The sequence below is a fragment of the Macrosteles quadrilineatus genome, unplaced genomic scaffold, assembly GCF_028750875.1.
Source record: "Macrosteles quadrilineatus isolate MER2022 unplaced genomic scaffold, UCM_ALF_1.0 Scaffold_9__3_contigs__length_116548681, whole genome shotgun sequence".
Taxonomy (NCBI): domain Eukaryota; kingdom Metazoa; phylum Arthropoda; class Insecta; order Hemiptera; family Cicadellidae; genus Macrosteles; species Macrosteles quadrilineatus.
This window is the reverse complement of record NW_026542602.1, coordinates 104135143-104161521: the sequence shown is the minus strand read 5'-3', so window position 1 is coordinate 104161521 and position 26379 is coordinate 104135143. Positions and strand designations below refer to the sequence as shown.

At 33.9% G+C, this 26379-nt stretch overlaps 1 protein-coding gene across 2 annotated transcripts; it reads right to left on the bottom strand.

Moving 5' to 3' along the window:
• Positions 1-38: 38 nt before the first annotated feature.
• On the bottom strand, positions 39-22260 carry LOC129004109 (E3 ubiquitin-protein ligase Iruka-like). Of its 2 annotated transcripts, XM_054432536.1 has the most exons (10): positions 22111-22260; positions 14133-14240; positions 12332-12423; positions 10587-10703; positions 9679-9765; positions 6980-7140; positions 6711-6826; positions 6040-6155; positions 3858-3971; positions 39-1482 (listed from the first exon to the last, which is right to left on the bottom strand). In XM_054432536.1, the coding sequence occupies exons 1-9, from the start codon at positions 22195-22197 to the stop codon at positions 3860-3862; spliced, it is 996 nt and encodes a 331-aa protein (XP_054288511.1). In that variant the 5' UTR covers positions 22198-22260; the 3' UTR covers positions 39-1482; positions 3858-3859. The 2 variants fall into 2 exon arrangements, with proteins under 2 accessions (XP_054288511.1, XP_054288512.1); XM_054432537.1 differs by lacking the exon at positions 9679-9765.
• Positions 22261-26379: the final 4119 nt, after the last annotated feature.

Below are 26379 nucleotides of genomic sequence, written 5' to 3'. Positions count from 1 at the left end.
AGAATGGAATGTATTGGGATAGAAAGAAAAGCCATACGAAAAGGACATAAATAGTTTATTTTTAGTTTAAGCATGAACATTTTTACAAAGCAATTAGGTTTCAAAATCTACAGTCGTTGGCCTTTTTTTTAAGTAGAATTGCTGATTTGAAAGGATAAAACTTATAGGGGCTTAAAACTGTTGTAGCGATTATATAAAAGTTATAAGATATATTCATGATACGGTACATTTTGTTTATGGAACATAAAAAAAGTTAAAATGTATTATTAAATAAATCAAACACTCTTGTTTCAAAATATTTTTGTAAAAGATTTGATAGATAACAAAATTGTAGTTATGCCATTGAAATAACAAATATTCTCTTCCTTTATCAAAGTTTAAGACCTACAGTAGAATCACTCTTATTCGGACACCTTTTAACCGGACTAAACTCGGTGGAAATGACATCTCTTTAACCGGAAAATTTTTATCAGCACATCGGTTTAACTGGACTAGATGGGCATGAAGTGGGCGGTACTGAAACAACTGTTCTGTCTGTCATCACACACCAGTCATCACATGTCTAAAGACAATGCTCTCCTAAATTTAAGTCAAATACTGTATACATACAGCATGCACGTAAACGGTCCAGTTTAACAAGTTTTTGGGGACGTCGGTTTAACCGGAAAACCCGTTATCTGGACTGGCCTCGGTCCTGAGGAGTCCGTATAAGAGGGAGTCTACTGTAAATGAAAATGTCTTCAACAGGAAGAATGCCCTGACAGTTTGTGTACTTTGTAATTAAAAATTTTGTTATTTATTTGCATTATCTTATACCGTAGTTATCAGGTCTGAAAATTAAATGTTAACTACATCATACAAAGTCTTGATATCTGGGGTTTACTTCTTTAATTTACTCTCCACTATCTGGCTGAGAATGTAAGATAAGGTAGTAAATTAGAAGACATTTTGTGAAGCCTAACTTTTATTTCAACTTAAAGTTGAACTACTAACTTGCACTACAGTTAACACCTAATTTTAGTGCCTTAATTCATTTCTAACCGGTTAAAAAAAAGAGACATATGTAATACGAGAAACTATAACGTCTATCTACCAAGTAGTAAGAGAAGAGGGGGATAGAACATTTTATATTACACCAGATATTTATACATCGAGGAATGCCTTGTCTTATCTCCTCACGGTCTCAATTTTAGCGATTTCAAGTTCTTTTATGTTCTCAGTGATCGAGGTCTTACAATTCCCTTTAAAGTTGCCTTTACATTCTTTACATCTTATTAACAATATCCTACACAGACTAGCACTTTAAACTTAAGATTAATATAAAATATATCAGATTAAAAATAATATTCCATTTCAGCTTAATATAATGATAAAACACATAAGACTCAATAATGTGCAACAAGAACAAGGTATTTAACAACATTCTGTACAATAGTTTAACTGTTAATTTGTTTTACAAGGGGGGGTGATGGTCTCTGTCATCTGCAAACAAAACCAGGGCATTAATATTACTTAAAACACTATAAACAAAAAACTTCTACTGACCAAAAACTCTTTAAATTTGCAATTAAATAAAATATAGAGCACAAAAACCAATGATATTTATTCTTTTTTTATGAAAGTAAAAAGTTGTTATCCAAATTTATGTAATCTACTAAAAAGTGCTGGATATTATCAACAAATATAGTTCATTCAGTAAGTTATCCTTTTAAATGTGTTGGAACCATTTTGAAAAGAGGTAGAATCCAGCTAGCTTACCTGAGTAGAGTCCATGGACACAATAAAATAATAATATATTAATATTATAGACACAGGGTGCCCCAAAAGTAAATAGCCTAAGTATCGGAAAAGGTTCTATGGGTAGAAAAATAAAGAGAAAATCAATAAAAATGTCTTTCCGAAATTACTTTGTTAACCAGATTTTGTATTTATATATTTATTTATAGCTACTAACAAATAGCTTAAACATGACAATTTTCAATTGTAAAATGAGATAAAATAAGACTAAGCTAGAAAGTCAGGTGCACATAATTTTTCCTTATTTTACAACTAACATATATTCAGCTATTTATTATGTGATGTTTTTTTAACTTTGTGTCATTTGGTTATAAAATAAGCCATTTTTACAGTAGAACGTCAATAATCTAGATTAATTGCGACTGGCCCCATCCACTTTTCCAAATTGTATATTTTCTATTCTGTAGAGCATCTAAAAGAGAGATGAATTTAAAACAGTTTTAATGTTTAAGCACAGTAGTAGAACCTTGATTAACAATGAGGCGGATCAACCTTGGTAAATAGATATCTCTAAAATAACGTAACATAACCTCATTATCCAAGAAAAATGCCATTTTTCATAAATTCATTGTATACTATTTTGGTTCCTTATTGATATTCTGTAGGCTCCCAGATTATTATTATTATTTTTTAATGTCACATTTCTTTTGGCAAAAATTAAATTAACGAGCAGAACAAAGAAATATTGATCAAAAGCTCCTAAGTGACGTCACGCTTGTGCTGACAATCTTCTGCTCCTTACTACATATCGTCTGCTGTGCGTGTAAGCTGTAGACGACATAACGCTTTGGCTGCCTGAGATTGATAGGTAACCATGGCAGGTTGTTGAATGTGTGGATGAAGAGAAACCCAAAAAGAACAGTAGAACAAAGAAATGTTTTTATGTCGTTGTTATCTTTATCTTATTTTTATTTTTAAGGTCTATATTTTCAGTTTTTCATGAGTTCTAACGCTTTAACATCTCCAATATGATTTGTTTTCAACGTTAATTCCGACACTCCTCTGTTCTCAAATAGCTTCTACGTTAGCCTATCTCTAGTAGTGGCTTACTAGACCTCCTGTTTTGTTGTTTTTCTTTAGTTTTTGTTGAGTTAGCAGAAGCTGAGATTTTAAACTGAACAGTTTTTATAACAGAACCAAAGTTAATGAATTGAAAATATCATGATTTGATTGCGCAATACAAGCATTGAATTTTGTTGACGTAAAAATCCAAATTATGACATAAATGTCTTTTTGTACGGATTTACAGTGTTTTTATGGGCCTGTCATCATACATTTTTAATATTTTTATACCATGTTGGAATAACCATGGTTCTCAGTTATAAGTGGTAAAGAATTTTAATTTTTGCTAGAGACAAATCTGGATTATTGATGGTCCAGTTTTGAAATCCTAATTATTGACGTTCTACTGTAACTTAAATTATAAAAATTAAATTGGCCGCCATTTTGAAATTTTTAATTTGATCAAGTTTATTATTTTTTTAAATCTTGTCTCTTCTACCATAAAACTCATAGCAAGTTTCATAAAGATCGGTGGAAAAATTTCAAAGATATAAATGTTGATGTAAAAAAAACTAATTGGCGGATATATGGTTAACGAAGTGATTTTGAAAAACATGTCTTGTTTATTTTCTCTTAATATTTATATTACATAGAAGCATTTTCTGGAGTTCAGCTTTTTACTCACGGGGCACTATGGAAACACAAAAAAATATCATTTTGCCTGGCTTTTCTTCAAACAGTGACAAATATGTATTTTTGATTTGTATCAATTATGAAAAAAATTGTTTTAAACATGAACTCAACATTACATAGTTGTTTCTTTAATATTTATTATCTCTGGCTTTAGCTATATATATTCTTAAATGAATTTTATGTGATTTTCCCCTTTTTTTCTGGTGGTGATCCAGTACCATAGTGGATCAAACTACCAGTTTAAAATTACTCGAGACTTAATTTAATTATACAACCGTTACCTAGACTGCCTTGATTCCTTTTTTTGTAAACCTCCTTTCTGTTCAATTACATTACATGTATGATATTTTTTCCAAGCTACTTACTTCTAGTCGTAGTCAATATCCATATTGTTTGAATTAAAACTGTTTCCAGAAATACTTGTGTCGCTTGAGGAAGTTGAGGATGCTCGGCTGGCACTGTCTACCTGCTCCGCGGCCCTGCAATACATTCCATGTCAATATAAATATAATTGTACGGAAAGTAGATAAAAGTAACGTCTTATAACACTTAAAACATATATTATACTGTTACTCACAAGACGGTAAATATACAAAAAAGATGGTAAGTGGTGATCGATTTCCATTCGCCTATTGGATCTGATGATGATTGAAGTGTCCAATCGAAATCGATCACCACTTACCACCTTTTTTTTGTATATTTACCGTCTTTTGAGTTACAGTATAAGCATCAATATATGTTTTAAGTGTTATAAGACGTTTCTTTTATCTACTTTCCTTAAATTTAATAACACGTACAATGCTAATCAAGAAGTTATTTAATATAATCGTAGACATTTTGGGATCTGAATGCTTTTCAGTGCTAAAGTAGGGTGTCCAGCCAACCTGGAAACGGGTAAAACCAGGAATTGTACTTGAGTTTTGATGACCGGAATCAAATCTGGTAATTTTACGTGAATTAAAAAAAAAAACAGAAAAATTAAATGTTTGAATTATTGCTAAAAAATCTGCCCGTAATTGCCGACTTTGTTTTGTTTTGCGTGGTTGAAAATTACGATTGCGGGAAACTATCGCGAATAACGAACGTTGCCGCGGTCGCAAGAAATATCACGGGCATTGCTGCAACTGCCCAAACTCATCCCAGATGTTGCCGCCATCTCTAGAAATTAGAGGTGGGCCTAACTTACTTGACCTTTGAGTAATTACTTGACTTTTTCGAGATGAGTAATAACTACTACTAAATAATGTGAGTCAAGCACAGTAGACTCCCTCTCGTTCGGCCACCTCGGGACCGAACCACCGGCCGAACTAACCGATGATACTGTATATAAGGAAGACTACAGTACTTTTACTGAAGTAAATGGACTTATAAGTAGGGGTAGGCGAGTACTCGACTTTTTCCAAATACTCGACCTCGAGTCGAGTAGTAACTACTACTCAAAAATTCGAGTCAAATAGTCATAAAAAGTGCCACTTCACGATTTTCTACACCTAAATTTAATAAATGATATTTGTTTTTGTGTTGATGTCTTATTTAATCCTCATTCCAACAAAAAACAACTATCAAACTTCATATATAGGCTAGTTCAGCGTAAACCAAATGTTCAACAAACAACCATCGTCATTCGGCAGAGCTAGCAAGAGGACTACCACTACTTTCACTTTCCTACAACAGTCGAACAATACGTCTCGATAACAATAAGTTAAACAAAATAAAGCATTGAATGAATCTATCGAGTTACTTTAGTTGACAGTCAACAAGTTGATTAGTCAACAAGGGAGTCTCGTGATTAGTAAATCATAGGCAGATGATTCTTGAAGATATTATAAAGTAGGTACAGTGATAGATTTAGTTTGAATTGCCATCAAAATATTTTTTACCAAAATATATTAATACAACAAATAAAAATGAGCTACTATTGCATAATATTTTTTCATTTCAATCGGTATTGGTTAATTGGTTTTTAGTTTTAGAAGCCGATATGTCACTGCAAGGAACATCGACGCATCTGAATCGAATGACGCAATCTCATTGGGTCTTGGCAGAAAGATCAGTTCCACTCCAATTCAAACTTCAATCCCGGTGTTGCCAGATGGACGATAATTTTTGTACTTTTACAACTGTGGTAGTGGCGTAAACAAACTATAAGTATAATTTTCTAATGAGTTTACATAAACATAAACTATTAACTTTTGTTTAGAAATTAAAAGCTAAAGCAATTTTATGATAATTTTTCCAAAATTCACCATAATGGTGTAATTATAAATATGGCAATGTCAGCCAGCAAAACAGCTGTTTAATGGAAAACAAAGCAGAAGCAGAAAATTAAATTAATATTAATTAAATTATTTAATTAAGTACCTAAAGATTAATATTGACCCTCAATAATCAAAGACTTATGGAAAAGGGTGTAATATCACCAATAACTTTGGATGTTAAAACATGATACTGAACTAAAAGCTAAAAACAATGGTTGGCATAATGGTTTTAGAGATACTTTCTAGTGTGTTGTACTTTTATGAATATGATTCTTAGAGATTTAGGTACCTGAGAAGTGCAGCGAGGCCTGGACCAACATTTTGGGATTCAAAAACTGAGCTTCCATTTTCATCGGACCTTCCCTCCTCTCCTAGGGTCATGCGGCAGATGGGGCAGGTTCCATGCTGAAGTATGAATCAAATTTATTAATAATGTAGAACAAGTTTACATAAATTGTTATGACAAGGTAATCACTAGTTGAAAGCTAACCAATGATCAACCAAAAGCTAGTTTAGTGATCAACTAAAGTAGGATTGGGGGATCACTTCCGATCGATTCCTTTTAAGGTTATAGTAACATTTTATATTCAATCTAGCAGCAGAAGTAGGTAGAACTAACCTTTCTTTGGAGTCGGCTTTTGCTGCCACACTTTTGCTGCCACACTTTTGCTTTGCCCGAAAGGCTTGCGAGTTAGAACTGATTTGGGGAAAAACCTGTTTCCTCCTTTTTTTCAAAATGTTTTTGGCTTCTTTTAACCAAACAATTTCAATCAAAATTTACAACTGAGTTGGCAACAGCTGATTTTTACTCACTAGGGGCTAAAAAGGCTTTTTACTCCCTAGATAATAAAAATGCCACTTTAGACCCACAACACATGCATTAAAAACAGCTGTTTCTGCTGCAGTATGATGACAAATAATAGTTCTGCCTTATGATTTATAGCAACCTAGTTCTATTACCAGTTCAAGCCATGGGATGATGCAGGGCTCGTGATAGACATGCTCGCAGACAAGTTTGCGAACCGGCTCGCTTACTTTGAAGTCCTCCCAGCAAACGCTGCACTGAAGGTTGGAATCTGAAATATATAATACCAGATGATACCCTATAATTTAAAACAAAAAATGAAAATTTGTTTAACCTCTAAATAAGAGTTATTAGTTTTCATAACAACACTTTCAATGTTCTGATTTAAATAAATAATGATTAGGACATAAGACTGGTTGCTCACCAACTTGGTCCTGAGTGATGACAGCCGTGGGTATTTCTTGGATCTTTTCCCTGGCCAGAGGTGGTGGTCCATGGCCGTCCATCTGGTTAAGCAGCTGAGTGACGATGGTGTCAAGCCCCTCCCTTCCCCACGCATAGTCACCAGGGTTACCTAGGAACAGACTGCAGCAAAACCATTTTAAAAATACAGAGTGACAATTAAGTCTTAGGACAGCATTATACATTTAAGGGGATACGCCACTATCTCCAACTTTTTTTTTATTATTTTATTTTTGTCAACCTAGTTAGTATATTTTGTTTATACTAGACTTAGTTAGAAGATTTAGGTACAAAAATATTGAATTTATAACTTATTTACTAAATTTATATGCGTTTTTAGTTTTTTTCACCAACATTTTTAAGAAGTCGTTATTGAGAATAACTTTTCAACTACTGATCGGAATGACATATTCTATTTATTTCCTGATTCAGGATGAAATAATGAGTATTTCTGTGTATAATCGTTATGGTAACTAAACAAACAAAATTTTTAGGACACCTTTTATTCAAAATATAAAAAAGCTGAAAAAAATATTTAAAATTTTTGCGTAAACATAAATATTTTTAGTAAATGTAATGCTATAGGGCTTACTATACACACAATCCTTTATTACTATATAAAGAAGGTCTGGTGAAAATTTGAATACTATAAGTATAGTACTAACGGAGTTATTCAAACTTTTGTACAATAATAACCTAAAAAACACGGTATTGAGATAATCGCAGGTGATGTAACAGGTGGTTGACAGGAGAAAAATTCCCATAACTACACTAACTTATTATTTTATATTATATATAAAAATAGCAAAGTACTTATTTTGTTTTAAATAAATGTACCCTACTTTATAACTCCATAATACATAATTATGATACACAATTAAAAGTGTACATATCAGGAACAAAAAAAAATAGTTCAAAATTTTGTTAAATTGCTGGTTGCGGCGTTTTATATTTTATTTTTTTTATACTAGAAGGAGTTGTCAGATTGGCAAACAATTTTAGCTAAATGTTCACATTTAAATGACCTATCTAAAAATGCAACTTTTGGAAAATGTAAAAAAAAATATAAAATATGGCCTACAGATAGTGGCGTATCCCCTTAAGACGAAAAGACATATCTCAACCTAATTAGGCATATTGTTAGTGGTAATTGGTAATGGTAAGCTAATTTTTGTGTACATGGGGAATGGATATCACCTATAAGGAACGGCCATGGGGAGTAAGATGAAAATCATAAAGGTAAGCAAAGATTGATATGTAAATCAAATTTAAGGTCTTATTAAACTAAAAACAATGCCGAAAACCGGACCTCAAATGGACAATTGAATCAAACTTGACACCTGTTCAAAGATTAATTGAATTTGCCATGCTACTATACGCTACCTCCTCATGGGGTGCCGCCCACTAAAAGACGGAAGAAAAGCATAAACGTAAGCATAGATTGATATGCACATCAAATTAAAGTTCTTTATTAGTGGAATACAATGCCGCAAATTTGAGCTCAAAAGACCAACTGAGTAAAAAATGGCAGCCGTTTAGAGATTCCAAATGGCAGATTCAAGTACTCTTTGAACGGCCGCCACTTTTGACTCGCTTTTTGTCCATTCAAGGTCCGGATTGTGGCATTCTTTTTAGTTTGACTAATTTGATTAACAGATTAAATGCTTACCTTTAAGATTTTCAACTTACTCTCCATGGTCCGTGCCCTATAGGTGAAATTCGATCAACATGTACACAAACACTTGGCTTACTATTACTAGTAATGACATGCCAAATTTGGTTGTGATACCTACCTGTTTTCGTTTTAAAGTTATAAAGTCGTCCCAAGACTTCATTGTTACCCTGTATACCTCTACAAGTGTAAGGAACTATCCACCTCCCATTGTATGCACAGTATTTCCTACGATGCTACACAGTTAAAAATTTTATTTTTAATAAATTGAAATCACACTATTAAAAGAAAAATATTTTTGAACTCCACATTTATAAAACACCAGGAGTGGTAAAAAAAGGTGTGGTGGATTAAAAAGAGAAACATAGAATTAAGAAATGTTTAAACATACGGGACATTGGATTTTAACATGGGAACTAAAACTAGTTTAAACTGATTGATTTGCTATTATTTTTAAGGATAACAACAAAAAGCGCTTGTTTTTCTGAATTTTTTTAAACACTTAACCTTAGTAAGATTTATACAACCAAAAATTGTCATGGATGTTCCCTATTTTAAGCAAAAGATAGTAACTAAATCATGAAGCAAAACTTAACTAGAAATGAAATACTAAGTTGAGAATATTTAGAATATTTTTGTTGCTTAGTTAAACCTCAATTAATCGTAAATCTGTAATATCAACAACAAGATTTTGGGAGTGGTTTTCCTCCCCACTCCTAACTTCTATTGTAAAATTTATTTACAATTTATGTCGGTATTTTGGTATTTATATAACCGTCCCATAGCATCATTTCTATAAATACGGAAGTTTACTAATATATATTTAAGTTTACATTATGTTGTTATCATCAAAATTTACTTAACTGTTTAACATTTTCATTTTGCCTTACATTCATCAACAAATTTCTACCCCTACCTACGCTGTTATTAGTCAAAAACCCGGTGATTAATAGAGGTTCCACTGTCACAGAATATGTGTTAAAGGTTACCCAGGGTCAACACTGGTAAAGACAGCTTGGACAACTGCTTCTGGAGCCAGGTTGGTCAGGATGGGAGAAAGGAAGTCTTGAAAATTACTACAACAAGCATTACACTATTATTAAACTATTACTCAAAGTTCAAATCACAAAGGTAATGTGATCTAGATAGAAAATACTTTCATTTTTATTTTAATCTACCAGTTATATATTAAAAAAAATATTGGATCTGATGATTTTCTAATCTGTAAGATTAATGAAATTCTCAGTCATAGCTTGCCCAGTATCTTTTAGCTGCAAGTAATTCAATAGACAACAATTATTCAACATGTCATCCATATTTTTGTGATAATTTTTTACCTATTGATGTAGGTAGTTAAATCATGACCTTTTCATTATTGTAAGCCCCTGTAAATTTGAAAATGATTAATGACTTAAAATCTTTAAATACATGCTTTCTGTCTATTTAACCCATCCCATCATACTGGTGACGGTTACATTCGCTTTACTTTTTGTCATTGGGTTTATCCATCCGCATTGTTTTAGATGTTGCAGACCAGAAAGGGATATCTCCACCACTTGAAACTGTAGATAGACTAGTTGCTGTAAGCAGCTGGTTAATGCTAACTATGGTGCTACTACTAATAATTTCTTAGTGCATAAATAATAGCCTACTCCAAAACAGTGGTTCAGATGTATCCACACATTTTTTTTTTTAACAAATTATTCATGCACCAAAAAGCCATAAGGTCTATTAAAAAGTTCAGAAATAAAAAAAAATCTCATTTTACAAATAGTGGTGGAGTTGAAGTATTCAGTACAGGAATGCTCACCATTGTCTTGATAAAAGCACAGGTTTCCTATTGAAATACAAGATTTTAGGAAAAAGCAAAGAACACCACTAAATATGAACAACTTACACAGGTCCATTTGGCCTAGGTGTGACACCGAGCCCTCCAAGACCGACTTCTGTCAGGTTCACGATGAAGTCTTGGATCAGATTTTCAAACGGGACAACTTGTCTGCCCCTCCCACCCCTGAAAAAACATAAATACATTTCAGTTACAAAATGGCTCGATAAATATCATCAACTGTAGTGGCTACACCTGGAAGCTTTAATGAACTCTGTATTTAGTAGTCAGTTTATTTTACAATTCACTGAACTAAGATTTATAAATACTGAGATGGATTACTCAGAAAGCATTTTTAAAGCTACACGAAAAGGAATAAAATGTTAGATAGTCCATGTACTAAATTTGTAACCTACCATTTATTTTAGAAAACCATTAGTGCAAGGTTTAAGTATATGGCTTGATTAGACGTTCGGCTCAATAAGTCTTGAGTGTGTTACGTGAAAATCAGGCAAGTTCATATGATAAGGGTTTCAGGGTAAAACGTTGAATTAACATAATTCATATGTTTTGTCAGAACACGAGGAAAACTAGCATCTTATTTTCAGCTCCAGTTTAACAGAAACACATGTTAATGACATTGTGAGATGGCTTTGCTCTTTTTATTCTATATAAATAATTTATCTTTCATAAAAAATTATCTTATATGACAACTACACTGCTCGACACAACTGCAATTAGAGTATCAAGTCTCATAGTGAATTTGAGTATAAAATTACTCAAACTTTCTTTGAATTGGCAAGCTGGTTTGAAGCTAATGGACTAAAACTTAATCAAGATAAAAGTCAACTATTAAATTTTCATACTGTTCAGTCTAAAGAAGGTTACAATTCTGAAATCATCTTTCAGGATCAGTTGATACCACTTAGTAACAGTGCAAAATCCCTTGGTTTGGAACTGGATATACATTTTTCTTGGAGTAACTGTATTGATAATACTATTAGTAAACTAAAATCAGCCTGTTATCAAATGCTAGTACTACATACTTAACTTTGACCTTAAAACTAGAATTAATATACCATCCTTTCTTTTTTTAAATTTTGAACCATGGGATTGTGTTCTGGGGGTTATCCTGTGATTCAGCTAAAGTTTTTAAATTACAAAAAAAGTTTCCAAGTTATAACTTTCTCATATTTTATGAAATCTTGTAAATCACTGTTTAGGAAATTAAAAATCTTAACTGTTCCAAATTTTAAAAGATTCAAAACATTAGTAATGGTACAATCTAATTATAAAAACTTTTAAAATCACAATGACCACAGACATAAAAGGTTCAAAACAGATTTTCAGTTACCAATTCATTGTCTGCGTCTCATTTAAAAGACACCAACATAGGCCTACACGGGAAAAAAGTTCTACAAGAAGTAACCAGCAGGTTTAAAAAATATAGCCAATACAATTACATTAAAAAGAATTCGTCAAAGTTTTTAATAAAAAAAACTACCATATTAATGAGTATTTATTGTCAAATACTTTTAAAATCAAAGTCAGCCTTTTATTTTTAACTTTAGAATTTAAGATTGACCAACTATGTACCATTTATTATAATTTGACAACGTCACCCGTTTTTATAGCCATGCTATGTACAAACGTTCTTGTGACAATAAAGGTTGATTTGATTAGGCCTAGTGAACACCCAGACCCGGAGATAACCAGAACGGGAGAGGATATGTAAGTATGTATGCATTATTATGGTAAGACACTTTTCCAAAATTTCAAAGAGTATACAATTGTAGGTTGCACAACAAACTGACCTCCTGCGCTCGCCTCGGTTCCTGTGGCCTCGGTTACCCCTCCTGTACGCCCCAGAGCCACCACTGAGCCCGATGAGCATGTCATTGAGTAGCTGCAAACAAAACAAGCATACCAGGTAGTTTGAGCATCCTCAGAAAACTGGGTTAGTACCGGAAGCAAAATAAATTATAAAAGGCTAAATTTTAGTTGGGTTCATAAATTTAATTTTAACAAATTTGATGTTGTTTTTTTTCAGAAAAGGTTGCCTTTTGAAGAAACCATAGTGAGATGACATTTACTGTAAATCCAGATCCTTGTTTATCATGCTCATAAGCCATATGATTAAAATGGTATTTAATTTTTTATGCGTGACGCAAAGCTGAACAGGAGAGAGTGAGTGTCAGGGAAGAGTTGTAGCTGAGGACGGGAATAATTGGAGCTAGTGCCGGGAAATCACTTTTGGTACAAGTTATGAACGATACTTTTCTTCACAAGGCAAATGCCTAATTCTGTTTACATTTAGATTGTTACACTGTAAAAACAGCTGATTAAAATTAATGGTAAAGTGCATATGCACTAAAGTAGTGAACAAATCTAGACTTGGAGGGAGGGAAAATCAGCTAGATTAATTTTTTTAATAAATAATCTAAATGTAATAAAGTAAATAAAATGTCATATAGGTTGTTTTTTTTTTAAAGTTATTTATTGAGCGAGAGTGAATATTTAAAGTGGAAATGGGCGGTTTTGCGTACTGTTTACAGGTGTTGAAATGTGATCTTAAAGCAATGGTAGGAAATAGTTATTTATGTAACTAGTGGGAGGAGTGGCACTTTGCTGCACACGAGAGAAAGGTTTACGCACAGTGTGCAAGAACTAAAAACGTGTGCAGTGTGGAAAGTTTCTCGAGTGCAGCAAAGGCAATTTGCACTCGTGTTACACATTATACCGGGTGTCCACAAAGTCTTGGTCTGATTTAATAGCTTTACGAAAACCATTAGAGCCACACTTAACTTGCATGTCTTGTTTTGAAGAGTTTAATAAAGTTTTATTTATTCAAGTTGGTAACACCTAAACGCAGCTGCTGATTGACAAAAATACAGATATTATACAATACAATAACAAATCAGAAATGGTAAGTTTACAACATAAATCACAATGTATTTTATTGTTTCACGAAGCCCAATTCCCTATAGCAGTTCGACGACCTTCCATTTAAGTGTGAAGTTTAACAGACACAATTGTACAATTTGGAGCATTGAAAATCCCAGAATCGTGATTGAAAATGAAAGGGACAGTCCAAAACTAAATTTTTGGTGTATAGGAAGATAGGGGAAGGACACGGCGACATTCAGTCTAGACCTACACCCTGAACTCGCAGCCGTTCCGAGAGTTGTATGGCCATACAATGTTATTCGTATGTAAAAATGTTTGTTTGTGTTCATTTTTGTTATTTATTCGTCCCGTTAATGTGTTTTGAAGACTTAATGACGATCTCCTAGGAGCGACAACCACATCTAGGCTTGACAATGACACCATAAGTGTGACAAAACCTGTAGCCATTAAGACTAGGCCTACCAAGGATTACGTTGGCATCAAGGTATTTAAACTCTAGATTTGTAATTGTTACCTAATCCGGAAGGCGATACCCAGAAATGAATATTTCAGTTTGTTTGAAGCATATTTTCTAAAAACATGTCATGCAATGCAATGCTACTTTGGTATAAGCAATCAGTAGGCCTAATGTAAAATCAAACCCATTACTTTTAAAACGTTCTTTTAAAATGTTAAATATGTTTTAATTATATATATATAAATACTCACATCAAATGGCTGAACAACTTCCATATCGCTGTCGCTTTCCTCGCTTGGTTCCGGTTGGTTTTCAAGAGCTTCAATGAACCCACTTTGACATGTTGGACACGTGTAGTCCTACGACAGAAACAACAACAACAATAACAGACATTGTGGCTCCCCCTCTTCTTGTCCGGCAACAAGTTACAAAGTTTGCTTGAGTCCAACTACTACAATACTGATGTATACGACATGGCACTCCTACTTATATAGTGATTCCAAGATCACCACAATCAGTTAAGGATAACATGTCACTTACTATCTTACAGTGTTAATTATTCAGGATTTAATTGGGTTAATCACCGTTTTTATATTTGCACTAATTGTCTTGCTTGATGTTGAAATAGTTAGCAAGTAGAAAGTTACTCTTCTTTACTGTACAGTAAGTAAAAGTGGTTTAATGTGAGCTTTTAATTATGCATTAATAACATTTTCTTACAGTTTTAAACCTGGTAACGGTAACCATAAACTATTTATTAATTTAAAATAAAATACCTTTTCCTATAGCCTATGGTGAAATTATTCTAACATTCGGTTTGAACGAGGTATTGGTATAAGTTACTAGGTAGATTGGTTTATTAGCTAACTAAAACAGTGTAATACCATAGATAAAATATACTGCCTTAGGTGATTTGTCCTTACCGGACATAAAACATCCTTATGGGTTACCTCAAGACAATTTTATTGTTAGTTCCGTTCAATGCCACTAGGATCTTGTTTTTATTAACAATTTGTTTCTTGTTAATTCAGTTTTTTTTAAACCTTGTTTAGCCAAATAAAACAATCTATAATCAACGAAAATAACTCGTCCCATAGTAATATGACCAAACAGTAAAGCACAAACTATTAAATTAACCCTAAAATAATTAAACAAAATGTTTTGACAAGTGTCTGTTAGTGTGATAGCTCAAGTAAAATGATCTGATTCTATGAAATTTGGTACAATAACAGGTAAACCTAGAAGTTTATTCAAACCAGAATTATCTAACTATGAGAACGGGTGTTTTTGAGGGGTTTTATTGGGTAAAAATTTGTTTTTTTCTTCCAGCTATCGACTATTCCAAACTGATTCCCTATTGAACATCAAATAAAAAGTTACTTACCATGATAATTACAAAGAAATGAGTTAGGTACACTAGAAGTACGATACAAGAAGAATATTTAAAAGAAACCAAAATTTAAGCGAAGCAACTGATCTGGACAGTGACTAGTCTGCGAGACAAATCTCACAAATAACTTGTTCCATTGCTCCAGGAGCTAAGCCTCGGGACATGCATTTTATCTTTCCCAATTGATAAGACTTATGTGTTTGTTTCCTAGATGATATAGGTAAGATAGTTGTTATCTACAATATCATAGATAGGCATACTATTAACTATGTGATAACTTAATACTGTCACAAAAACATTTGGCCCCAAATAGGCCTATAATGTTACAACTTGATAGTTTGTTTTATTGTTTGACAAATTCAATAGGAACTTGTGATAAATAAAATAGCTTGGATAAATTTACAGAGATTATAGCTTTTATTGCTGCCAGTTTGTATGACTAGGAAAATTAAGCAATTTGGACTGATATTTTTGAGAAAAATCTGCATAACACAGAAATCAATCGTATGTTCTTCAACTTGTCAAAGGTGATGTAATTTTTCCCTGTGCTAAGCTAAATAACAAGCTATTTAATGATACCTAAAATAAATAATTTCATGGAATAACAACTTGGATTCCTTGAAGGCAGATTGACATTAGTACGACAGATTTAGAAGAAAAATCTCCGGTCTCTAGGTGAAGACTAGACTTTGAAATAACAAATCTAGCAACGAGTTTCGGCAATGCACTCTTGAAAAAAAATTAGGGTTTTACTTTGAAAGGACATATTAAAGCGTTTGAATATTAGACTAAAAATAAACTGTAATCTTGAACAATTCAATTCAAAGATACTTTATTCACAATATATACAAAAGCAAGAAAAGCTTTTAGGCCTATAGCTAGATAAGACATGGGAATGTTGAGTGTGACGTCCAAAATATAATTTTTGAGCTGTCTCACGACATCCAAATAATCTATTCGACTGTTGCACGAGGTCCAAATCTCATCATGTCCAAAAGTACAGTTTCAACTGCGACGCTACTTTCTACGCACTGGAAAAAAAAATTAAAAGTGCGTGCAGTCGCAAACGTTTGCCGGGGATAGCTCAGCCTACATTGGCTGGGTAAAGTTCCAGGGTCTGCGATAAGGTCAGGGAAACCACTAGGCCAAAAGCCGGGTCTAACCGGTATAGGACTGGCTCATACACCGGCACTGTGAACAAGTAAAAAACAAGTCACCAAAACAAACGTGCAATAATCACCACCAGGCCTACGCCGATTCTCCACACTCCTAGGGGGTCGTTGCTGACTACGCAAATCGGGCTTTGTTCTAACTATCCAATAGTTAAGCCCAGAGTGCATAAAACACAGTGAGTTACACGATGACTTGCCAATAAAAACCACAACGCGAGTTATCACCATAGGCGGGGTCTACTAGGCCACTATAATCCAATACACAACTCTATTGCCCAAGCAAAGAATCAAACGGTTCACTCAATAACAATACCATATAATAATACAAGTATACTATAGGCAGAATGACTAAACCTCTAGTAGCTGGTCTCAATAAATACCAAGCTAAACAAGCAAAACTAGATGTCAATTGCACTACTATTAAATTATTGAGCTACTTAGTAGCAGGTAAATAAATATTAAATACGTTCCAAACACTAGATAAATATATTATCTGATAGCCGGTACTCCGCTATCCAAGCTACCAAGATAACGTGTTGGATTACCGAACAAGCTGTTCCGGTTAAATTAAAATAATCAAATGATTAAACAATAACAACCCTACTAAACTGCTACTGCTACTACCAACTTTATATTACTTAGCTGGGCTTCTGTTAATAGGCTAATAATATTAGCTACTAGCCTACTGGCCACGTGCTTCCAACTATGCACGCTGAATCGTGCAGCCTCAGCCTAGGTTTGTCGGGCCTCAGAGTTATTAGTAATGTAACTAACTCTTGGTACAACGCAAAATAATATCTACTACATTCAATCAAATATATTATTTGCGCTTTAGCACCTGCCCAGAACCGTCAGGAATATACTTTAATATTATTCCTGACTAATAAATAAATCCTAACTACCGTCAGGCTTTGACCAGCACGGTTGCAACTCTAACTCTCGCAATAAAACCAAACTAGTGTACATGTTGCTCGAATTCGAGCAATTGCAAAGTATTACAGGAGTTATTTCAAAACGAATAACAGTCATATTTACAATGAGTTCAAAGAGTCAACTCAAAGATTACCGGTGTGTAACTCATGGAGGTACTCACGATGTATATAACAGTAATCAACATTTCCTGTAAATTTATATCATATTTCATAACCTGGTATTGCTTTTTAATGTTTTCTACAAACATTTCCTGACTTATAGCCATATAAGGTTGTCCATGTTTATCTTCGTTATTGATAAACCTAAAGCATTCCGGCCGGTTTTCTCCTTCTCAAATTGCCTCGCTGTACAGGCAACACAGGTCATTGATAGAGGGCCAATTGAGAACGAAAAGTCGTTTTGGGGTAGTGTTAGGGCGCATTTGTAACCTAATAGTTGAGATTGTCCAGGGTCAGGTGCTGACTGTCCCGCTCCACTGTTCTGTAGCTGCGGTCGTTATCACGATTACGCCTCCTGTCTATGTTTCGTTGTCGTCACGTCGAAAGCATTTAAAAGAAGAAAAAAAACAATAAATAAACAAATTATAGCTACACAAAACAACGATAAATGCACAAATTTATGTTACAATCATGCTAACACGATCCGTCATAGCGACAAAAAACAACGATAAATACGCAAATTTAAGATACAACCATACTAACGCGATCCGTCTTGGAGGTTATGTTTACACAAACTGAAAAAAATGTAAGTTGTAAATGTAAGCCAGTTTGCAAATCTACGCGACACGCTCTTTCCAATGAGACGTCAATGGGTAAAATCGGCAAAGAAATGGCGGAAGAGTTCAACCGACAAAGTTTCATGTAGCGTATTAATTATATAGATATTAATATTATCAAACTAATAATATCAACTCCTTAACCAAAATAGAATAAAACGTCGTCCACTCACCACAAGTGGGTCACGACACCCAACTTAACACCGACACTCACTGTCACTCGTACCGTACACTTCTCTCTACGTACACCACCCAGTCGTCTACACAAGACACCACACTATCCTCACTGTCCGGGATCCACGACTCGAATGTCCTTCTCGGCTATCCGGTAGTCCCAGGATACCCAAGCTTATCCGAACTGATAAGCCGAGTCAAAGGGCGCTAGCCAGGTTCGCCGCCGCCGCTTGCTTACCTCAACAGACGCGCAGCCCAAATAGCAAATATTTACCCCCCTAGGAAAAATAACTCGTTACACAACTGTAAGAAACTTAGTCTTTCAACAAGCTTTGGATGACATGTGATTGGTTGTCGCGCAACAGTGCACTTTATTCTCATAAAAACTTAGAAGTAGCACCACGTCCAAAGCCACTACCAGTTTCACGACGTCCAATAGCTCAGCGCTGTTGCATGACGTCCAGAGCTCCTGCTTACGGAGCAAGATTAGAGGTAGGTTTTTTAGGAACCAATGTCGTGTTCTTCATTATGTAGCCTAGGCTATAACAACGGTTTAATAAAATTTTTAATAAAACATTATCTCTATTTCTTCTACTTGGAGGTTTTCTATGACATCCCTAGATGTTTCCATAGTTTACAAATCGGTTCTTTTGATGATTGATCAAGAAATAGGCCTATAGTAAAATTGTGTCAACTCAGTTTTTCTTATTTGGTTAAACATTTCAAATTGCCCTGGATTTCTCGCCTTTTTCCATCATAATAACTTATGTACGCAAACCCAGATTCAGATTAGTAAATATTTCATTTAAACTACGGTACGTCAGTAAATGTGTGTATCACGAATTTCCTTGAATTCTGACTTATCAAATCAAATCAAAATATTCTTTATTTTTAGTTTAATTAAGAAAATACAATAGCGTCATACAATAATATAACTTAAAACTAGTACAAGAATTGGTGCTTAGTACAGCTAGTACAGTCCAACCTCGGTATAACGAATCTGAAGGGGCCGAACTGAGTATTCATTATATCAAGGATTTCGTTAAAATGAGGTTCGTTATATTAAGGTTAGGTTTGCAGGAATTTCACTAAGTCGAGGTTCAGAACCAGCATCAGATCGGGATGGGTCGGAATTTGACCTCATTAAAACACAATTAAATTAGCATAGGCTACAATACTTTACAGTACAGTGTTTACATTGTAAAGTAGAACCTCGATTATCTGGGGTACTAAAGGGTAGGGATCTTTAATATTACGCAATCATGACATTTCTAGTCTTTGACCTTGGTACAGGTTACAAACTGTAAGTTTAAAATCACAACTTACTCTAACCCACCTAAAACCTAGCCAAACACTGTATTGTATAGCAATAAAACACGCAAAGAACAAAACAAAACATTAGATAGTTTTGTAAGCTACTGCTTGTGATAGGCCGGTAGGCTACAGTTCTGTTTTAAATCACAGCAGAGGAATGTCAATACTGTAATAATCATCAACTATAACATTGGTGTTGCCTTAGTTCGTACACCAATCACGTATTGTAGTAAACAAATCGTATTGAAAATAATAAAATATTAGATAAGTCGTTATAAAAAGGGTATAATCATAGCCAACTTAAAGATAATAAAAACACTCGTAAAAGGAATGTAAAGATAAAGATATATGTTGCTATTCTTTCTCTTTGATTTGTTCTCCTATTCTTTTTCTTTCTTAGGTTTCTCTTCATCCAAAAATTGTACAAGTCACCATACTTACCTACTTTTATCACTCAATCACATTTTACTAAACATTAACGTCGTCATCAGTCCTCAGTGAATTAAATCTGTTTTCTCTCAGTTGTAACATAGCGCGCAGCGACGACAGCAGACAGTGATGTGTAAACGGAGCAGACGAATGTTGGCGCAAGCGTTGACGTCACATTTCCATTTCATTTGATGAAGAAACTGATTTTTCAAAAACAATAATGTTGGTGGGGGGTTCGTTGTATTGAGGGAGAGACGCAGACAATTCCTCAAGTAGAGGTTAAATTCGCTATGTAGAGGTTCTGACAATGATAAATTCCTTATATTGAGGTGTCTTATTTTAGCCGGGATCATGAAAAATTTGTTAAATCAAGGTCATCGATATGGTTTGTTCGTTATGTAGAGGTAAAACATACATGGTGTCTAATGGAGAGTTCTAGGGGATTCAAAAAAATGTGTTATATCAAGGAATTCTTTATATCGAGGTTCGTTATATCAAGGTTAGACTGTAGCTTAGAATATGGCTTAGTACATATTATATATGGACTGTAAAATTGCAGGAAACAGCGTTTAAGAGGAGACTATGACAAATTTTTATTTTAGCCTAATTTAAGTGGGTGCCGTGCTTAACAATATGATGAGGAATTTAGTGCAAGTTAATGATTCAGATCGGATTTGAGTAATTCCTTCAAGGAGTAAGCAGGTCTGTCTATCAGCCACTTGTGAAGCGGTGTTTTCAGTGGTTTTCTCTTCAGTGAATGTTAAACTTAAAATGTTAACAGCAATTAAATTACGCAGAGGATAGGCCTACACGTCCGGTAACCGGACGTGGATTAGGCGTCCAGCAGTTACTGTCATAACCTAACCTAACCAACCAAACTTGCTGATAATAAAGAAATCAAATGAAGGTTAAATTCTGTTCATAAAATCAAATTATAAATGCCAAAAATTCTAACAAAAGATGGACAGTTAAGAAGAAATGGCATTCAAAGCAAAATCATTGAAAAAAAGTTAAAATTACCGATGGGATTCGAACCAGGAACCTCTTGTATATCAGCCGAGCACTCTATTCACTACAACACGAACACCGATGGCTGTACATCGTGATCGTATCGTTGTGGTTTTGACGTTCCGGGTCCCCACAACCCGGTGACGTCACTACCGGAGGCCTAATCCACGACCGGTTACCGGAGGCTTATCCTCTGTGATTAAATTATCCAGCTGATCATAATGTAAACAAAAAATGATGATAACTTAGGAACTTTAAAGGCCAATGGGGCAGAGCCCAGGGGACTTTTTCAACATGTAAGACCTTGTATGACATCTACTCAATGAGATCTTTCCAATGAACCATAAACTAACTTAAAACAAAATCAGTTGAGAAACCACAGAGGAGTTCTGCCGACAAAAAGCGTGGCTTGCCTATTTTATATAGATTTAGTACTTAATTAAATAGGTAAACGAAGCTCAGCCAATTAATTCAAAGTTCAACATAAAGATCTAGGAGCCCTCTGAGTTCATGAATATTTATACAATGTAGGCTACACCTACCTAAGACCCTAAGTTACTGTTAAGAGTTAAGGCCAGAGATGCTTGCTTAACTCTGAGCAGTTAAGTTTATAGTAAAAAGGTGTCATTTAACTTAGGTTCCTATTCATGAAAAAAAAAAATTAAAATACCTTAGTTATGTGTAATTTGCAGAACAAAACTTGACTACAAACTCTACTCTCAGGTCATAATAGGCCTTAGCATTAAGAGTATGAATTTTGAAATATGTTCCAAATGAATTCATTACACTATAGACACGTCATTTTGGTACTAAGCTTTAATTACCAAGCAAAATAAGCTTTAAGTCTAGTTTTTGCGTTACCTGTTATCAGATTAATTACGTTGAGGTATGTAAATCATTTGGTTGAAAGCAAAATGACGTCTGTTATGGCCCCTTTCTAAGACTGGTCAAGGTAAACGATCTTCCAACAATTAATCGGTGACATCAAACACTAATTTAAAATTAGTAATCTAAAAAACAAACTCATTACTTACTGGTTGGACGCGGCCGATTTCTAAGTTGCATTTGTGACAAAAGAATCTTGAAATTGCTAAATTCTCGACTGCAGCTTCCTCAGCCATTTTCCGTAATTTAACCTAATCCTAAACCTAAATTCGACAGAACACAGAACCAACAACTCCAACTTATCAACTGTGAACTGTACAGAAAAAAATACCAAATCAAATCAGACAACTAGACTTCTTCGGTATAGCCAACATAACTTTTAGATAAAGTAAAAGCATTATTATAATTTAGAAACGTTAATACATTTAACTTAAATGTATATTAAGTTATTTTGGATAACCCCGATTATCATTTCATATTTTCGCCATTTCAAAGTAAAGTAACTTGTTTTAAAGTAAAGTATTATTCACTGGTATTCAGGATAGCATAACCTAAGGGAGTATGTTTTATCTATGGCATAACTTATGACTAAGTTATATACAAGGAACGAAAGTGGAATTTCATAAATTTAAATTCATAAATTTATTCATAAATGTGTTCATAAATTTATTAAATTATTGAAAATAAAACATACAGAATTGAAAACCGAAACAATATAAATTAAAAATCTATCTGTACATTTTTAAGTGGAGTCAGAATATCGTCATAGTTTCTACCCAATCTTTCGTAAATACACAAATACCATTAGCTGCTTCCAAACAAAACAGCTGTTACAGCACCACTTGCGGCGTTGCCACTTTTAAGGCCACGGCCTAGAGTTATAAAAATGTTTAACTATAGTATGTTCACAAAATTTAGGTGGTTTAAGGGGAAGGTTTTCTGGGTTCCCCCACACAAATGTAAGATTTTTCAAAGCTTAATGTATACATCAGCTGATTCAGCTCTAGGCTGTTGTTTCAAAATCAGGGTGAGGTGGAAGGGATGGAATCGCTTTCCCTCAAACCAAACCACCTAAACTTTGATGTTGGCTAAGCAAGACATTTCGGAACAGCTGCAATATCAAATCTATATATTAATTTGAAACTGTTTTTCTTTGTCTCAGCTATTTTGAGATAAAGGCTGGGCGTAGAAACTTGGTAGAGGTGTCTAAAGAAAGGTCTTGGTCTGTAGACGAGCCATCAAAAGAAAAACATGGTGAATTCCCTTTAAATTCCCATCCCATGTTATTCTTATGGAGGAAAACGGGATTTTTGTCACAGCGAATTTGAGAGAACGGCTGGGCGTAGAAACTTGGTAGGGGTCTCTAAAGAAAGGTCTTGGTCTGTATATGAGCCATCAAAAGAGGAAAGAGGTAAATTCCCTTGGGGCTCCGCCCCAGAAGCCTTTAAAGTTGCCTCTTCAGATTTGTTTACATTACGACCATATACACAATTCTACACTACTTTTTAATGCAACAGCTGTTGATATTTAAATTGTGATTTATTGAATTTGTCTAAATGAAATACAGTATTTGCAATGGATTTTTCTGATTTTAAAATTGATTTTTTTCTGCATCGTGTCATGTTTTTCGATAAAATATTCTATTACCAAATCAGTGGAAAATCCTAATAGAGTGAAAATTTAAAAACGTACGTTTTCAGGAAAAGCACTTTGCAAATTTTTTTCCCCTTTTTTCATAACTTTTATTATTATTTTTATTTTATTAACATTTGAAGTTTCATAAAATGTCCATGGTAACGCAATATCTTTGGTATTTTTTTTAAAAAGAGCATCTTTAGTGGAAAAACACAAAATCCTGTCACGACCATAACAGACGTTTAAATGAATATTAAAAATAGTTAATATTATTTTTATAACTATGTTTTGCTATAAACTAATTTACTTTTATGACCATTATACAATAAAAAGGTCACTGAGCTTTTGGTATATTTGGTCTTTCTAGAAAAAAATAAAAAACTCAAAAAATTGAAAAAAAGCCAATAAAATCTTTTTAAGTTTGTATAACTCCGAAAAAACTTACCTGAGACCCGAAAAATCGTTATGTTTGTATAGAGGTGTGCTTCTTTTGTGTATAAAACATTGAAATATGACGATATTTTAATTTTTGAAATTTTTATGATAGAAATCATAATCGTGATGGTCAGGGACAAGCGGTACGGTCGTGAATTTTCTGAAATAATCTAAATCTTTCTAAACAATCATTCAATTATACTGTTAGTTATAATAAAAATAAGTGTTTAAATTGAACTAAACTGTTCAAATTACAATTATATTAAAGTTATTGTCACGACCAAACACACTATAATCCATAAGGCTGGATGGGTCGTGAAAAAACCCGCGATGGTCGTGAAACTTTGGTCGTGAAATTACGTGTTATTTGGCTCTGTTCTGGCGGTAGCCCTGCACCTCATGTTTGAGGATACAAAGTGGACTTCTAGGTTAATCTAGCAATTGAAATATCTTATAAACAAAAATTAACACCATGTCTACTTCATCGAATGACTACGTACGGTCATGGACACACCAAAATTACAAAAAACACAATCTTTCCTTTATTAATCTTGTAATTCCTCCATTCAACTCGAAACGACCGGCACTACAATCCTGACGTACACCCCGAACTAGTCTCTAAAACCAACTGACTCCATCGACAACAGGCTTGCCACTGTCGTGCTCCAAAGTTGAAAATTTTTCCCAAATGGTCGTGACGCCAAATCGAGGGACAGACTTATTTTGTCATGGTAGTCAGTTTGCAATGACAATAAAATTATAATATGCTCCTTTTTTGTAAGTTTAATAACCATTGATGACATAAAAATATGGCTTTATATATTTCGGCATGAATAATTAGTCTAAAAACAGCGTGAAAGTTGGAAAATGTACCCTAGGGACACGTCATGGTCGTGAATTTCGAGACTTTAAAATTACGTAAAAAATACCTAGATTCTATTTAAAACCAAATAAATGTGTGTAACATGTTGCCCCCGTCCCAAAAAATATTAAAACACATAATAATAAACTACAAATCCAGTATCTACGAAGTAAAAGGCCAGGGACATGAAAACGTACGTTTTTAAATTTTCACTCAATATCACAGTAACTTTTAAAATTATTTCTTATGGAGTTAACTTATATCTATTATTGTATGGGTTGGTTTCTGCCTTTTTTACCACTTCTTGGAGATTGTACGTAGCTGATATTCTTTGGCATATTGCATCTGTAGACGAAACTTGGGTTGGTGTAATTATTAGAATGGAAAAGAGCGAGAAATCCTGGACAATTTGATATAGGCTAAAAATAAAACTTAATTAACACTTCTTGAGCAATCATTGAAATAACAGATTTGCAAACAATGGAAACATAGAAAAGGTCATAGAACACAACCAAGTAAAAGAAATAGAAATATTGTTTTTTTTACACTAAAAAACAAGATCAGCTTTTTGAAAAAAGATAAGGTATTTACAAAAGATTTTGATTATATCTAACTGTTGTTAGAACGCGATAACTTGAGTAATTTTTGTCCGATTTTGATGAAATTTCGTTTAAAGGTGTAAGGCAGGATAAACTTGAATGAGTTCGCGAACCAGCATGATCGGACTATGGGTACGGGGTGTATGGGGGGTTTTATGGGGTAAAAATAGGGGTTTTCTCATTTTTGACCCTCAAAACACAAATTTTCCCAATTTCTCTCTGGACATTTTTAAAGGGCTTAAAAAAAACAAATGATTTAGTATATCAAAGTGTTTTTGTACGGTTATTGGTAACGGAGAAAAACAAATTGTAAATTAAAAATTCCCATGTTATTCTTATGGAGAATATTGTCAAATGTTGTAGTTTGCATGTTTATAAATATATTTTGAATTTTGATTTAATTTAAAATCAATTCAGACAAATGGAAATTCGCTTAGTCGGCAGGTTTGCTGTGGAGAGGGTATTTAATTATTTTAGAGAACATCCAATCAGTAAAATGGAAATTCACTTAGTCTGCAGGTTTGTTGCGACAGATGTACTTTCCATACTTTCAGACATTTTCCAGGCAAATGTTTAACTATAGTATGTTCACAAAATTTAGGTGGTTTAAGGGGAAGGTTTTCTGGGTTCCCCCATACAAATGCAAGATGTTTCAAAGCTTAATGCATACATCAGCTGATTCAGCTCTAGGCTGTTGTTTCAAAATCAGGGTGAGGTGGAAGGGATGGAATCGCTTTCCCTCAAACCAAACCACCTAAACTTTGATGTTGGCTAAGCAAGACATTTCGGAACAGCTGCAATATCAAATCTATATATTAATTTGAAACTGTTTTTCTTTGTCTCAGCTATTTTGAGATAAAGGCTGGGCGTAGAAACTTGGTAGAGGT

Bases quoted from the DNA above. Each gene is read 5' to 3' on its own strand.
- LOC129004109 (XM_054432536.1), bottom strand. From the start codon at position 22,197: ATGGCTGAGGAAGCTGCAGTCGAGAATTTAGCAATTTCAAGATTCTTT. The intron at 14,241-22,110 runs GTAAGTAATGAG...TTTCTGTCGTAG, and splicing joins AAATCGGCCGCGTCCAACCA to GACTACACGTGTCCAACATG. The intron at 6,827-6,979 runs GTGAGCAACCAG...TATATATTTCAG, and splicing joins CATCACTCAGGACCAAGTTG to ATTCCAACCTTCAGTGCAGC.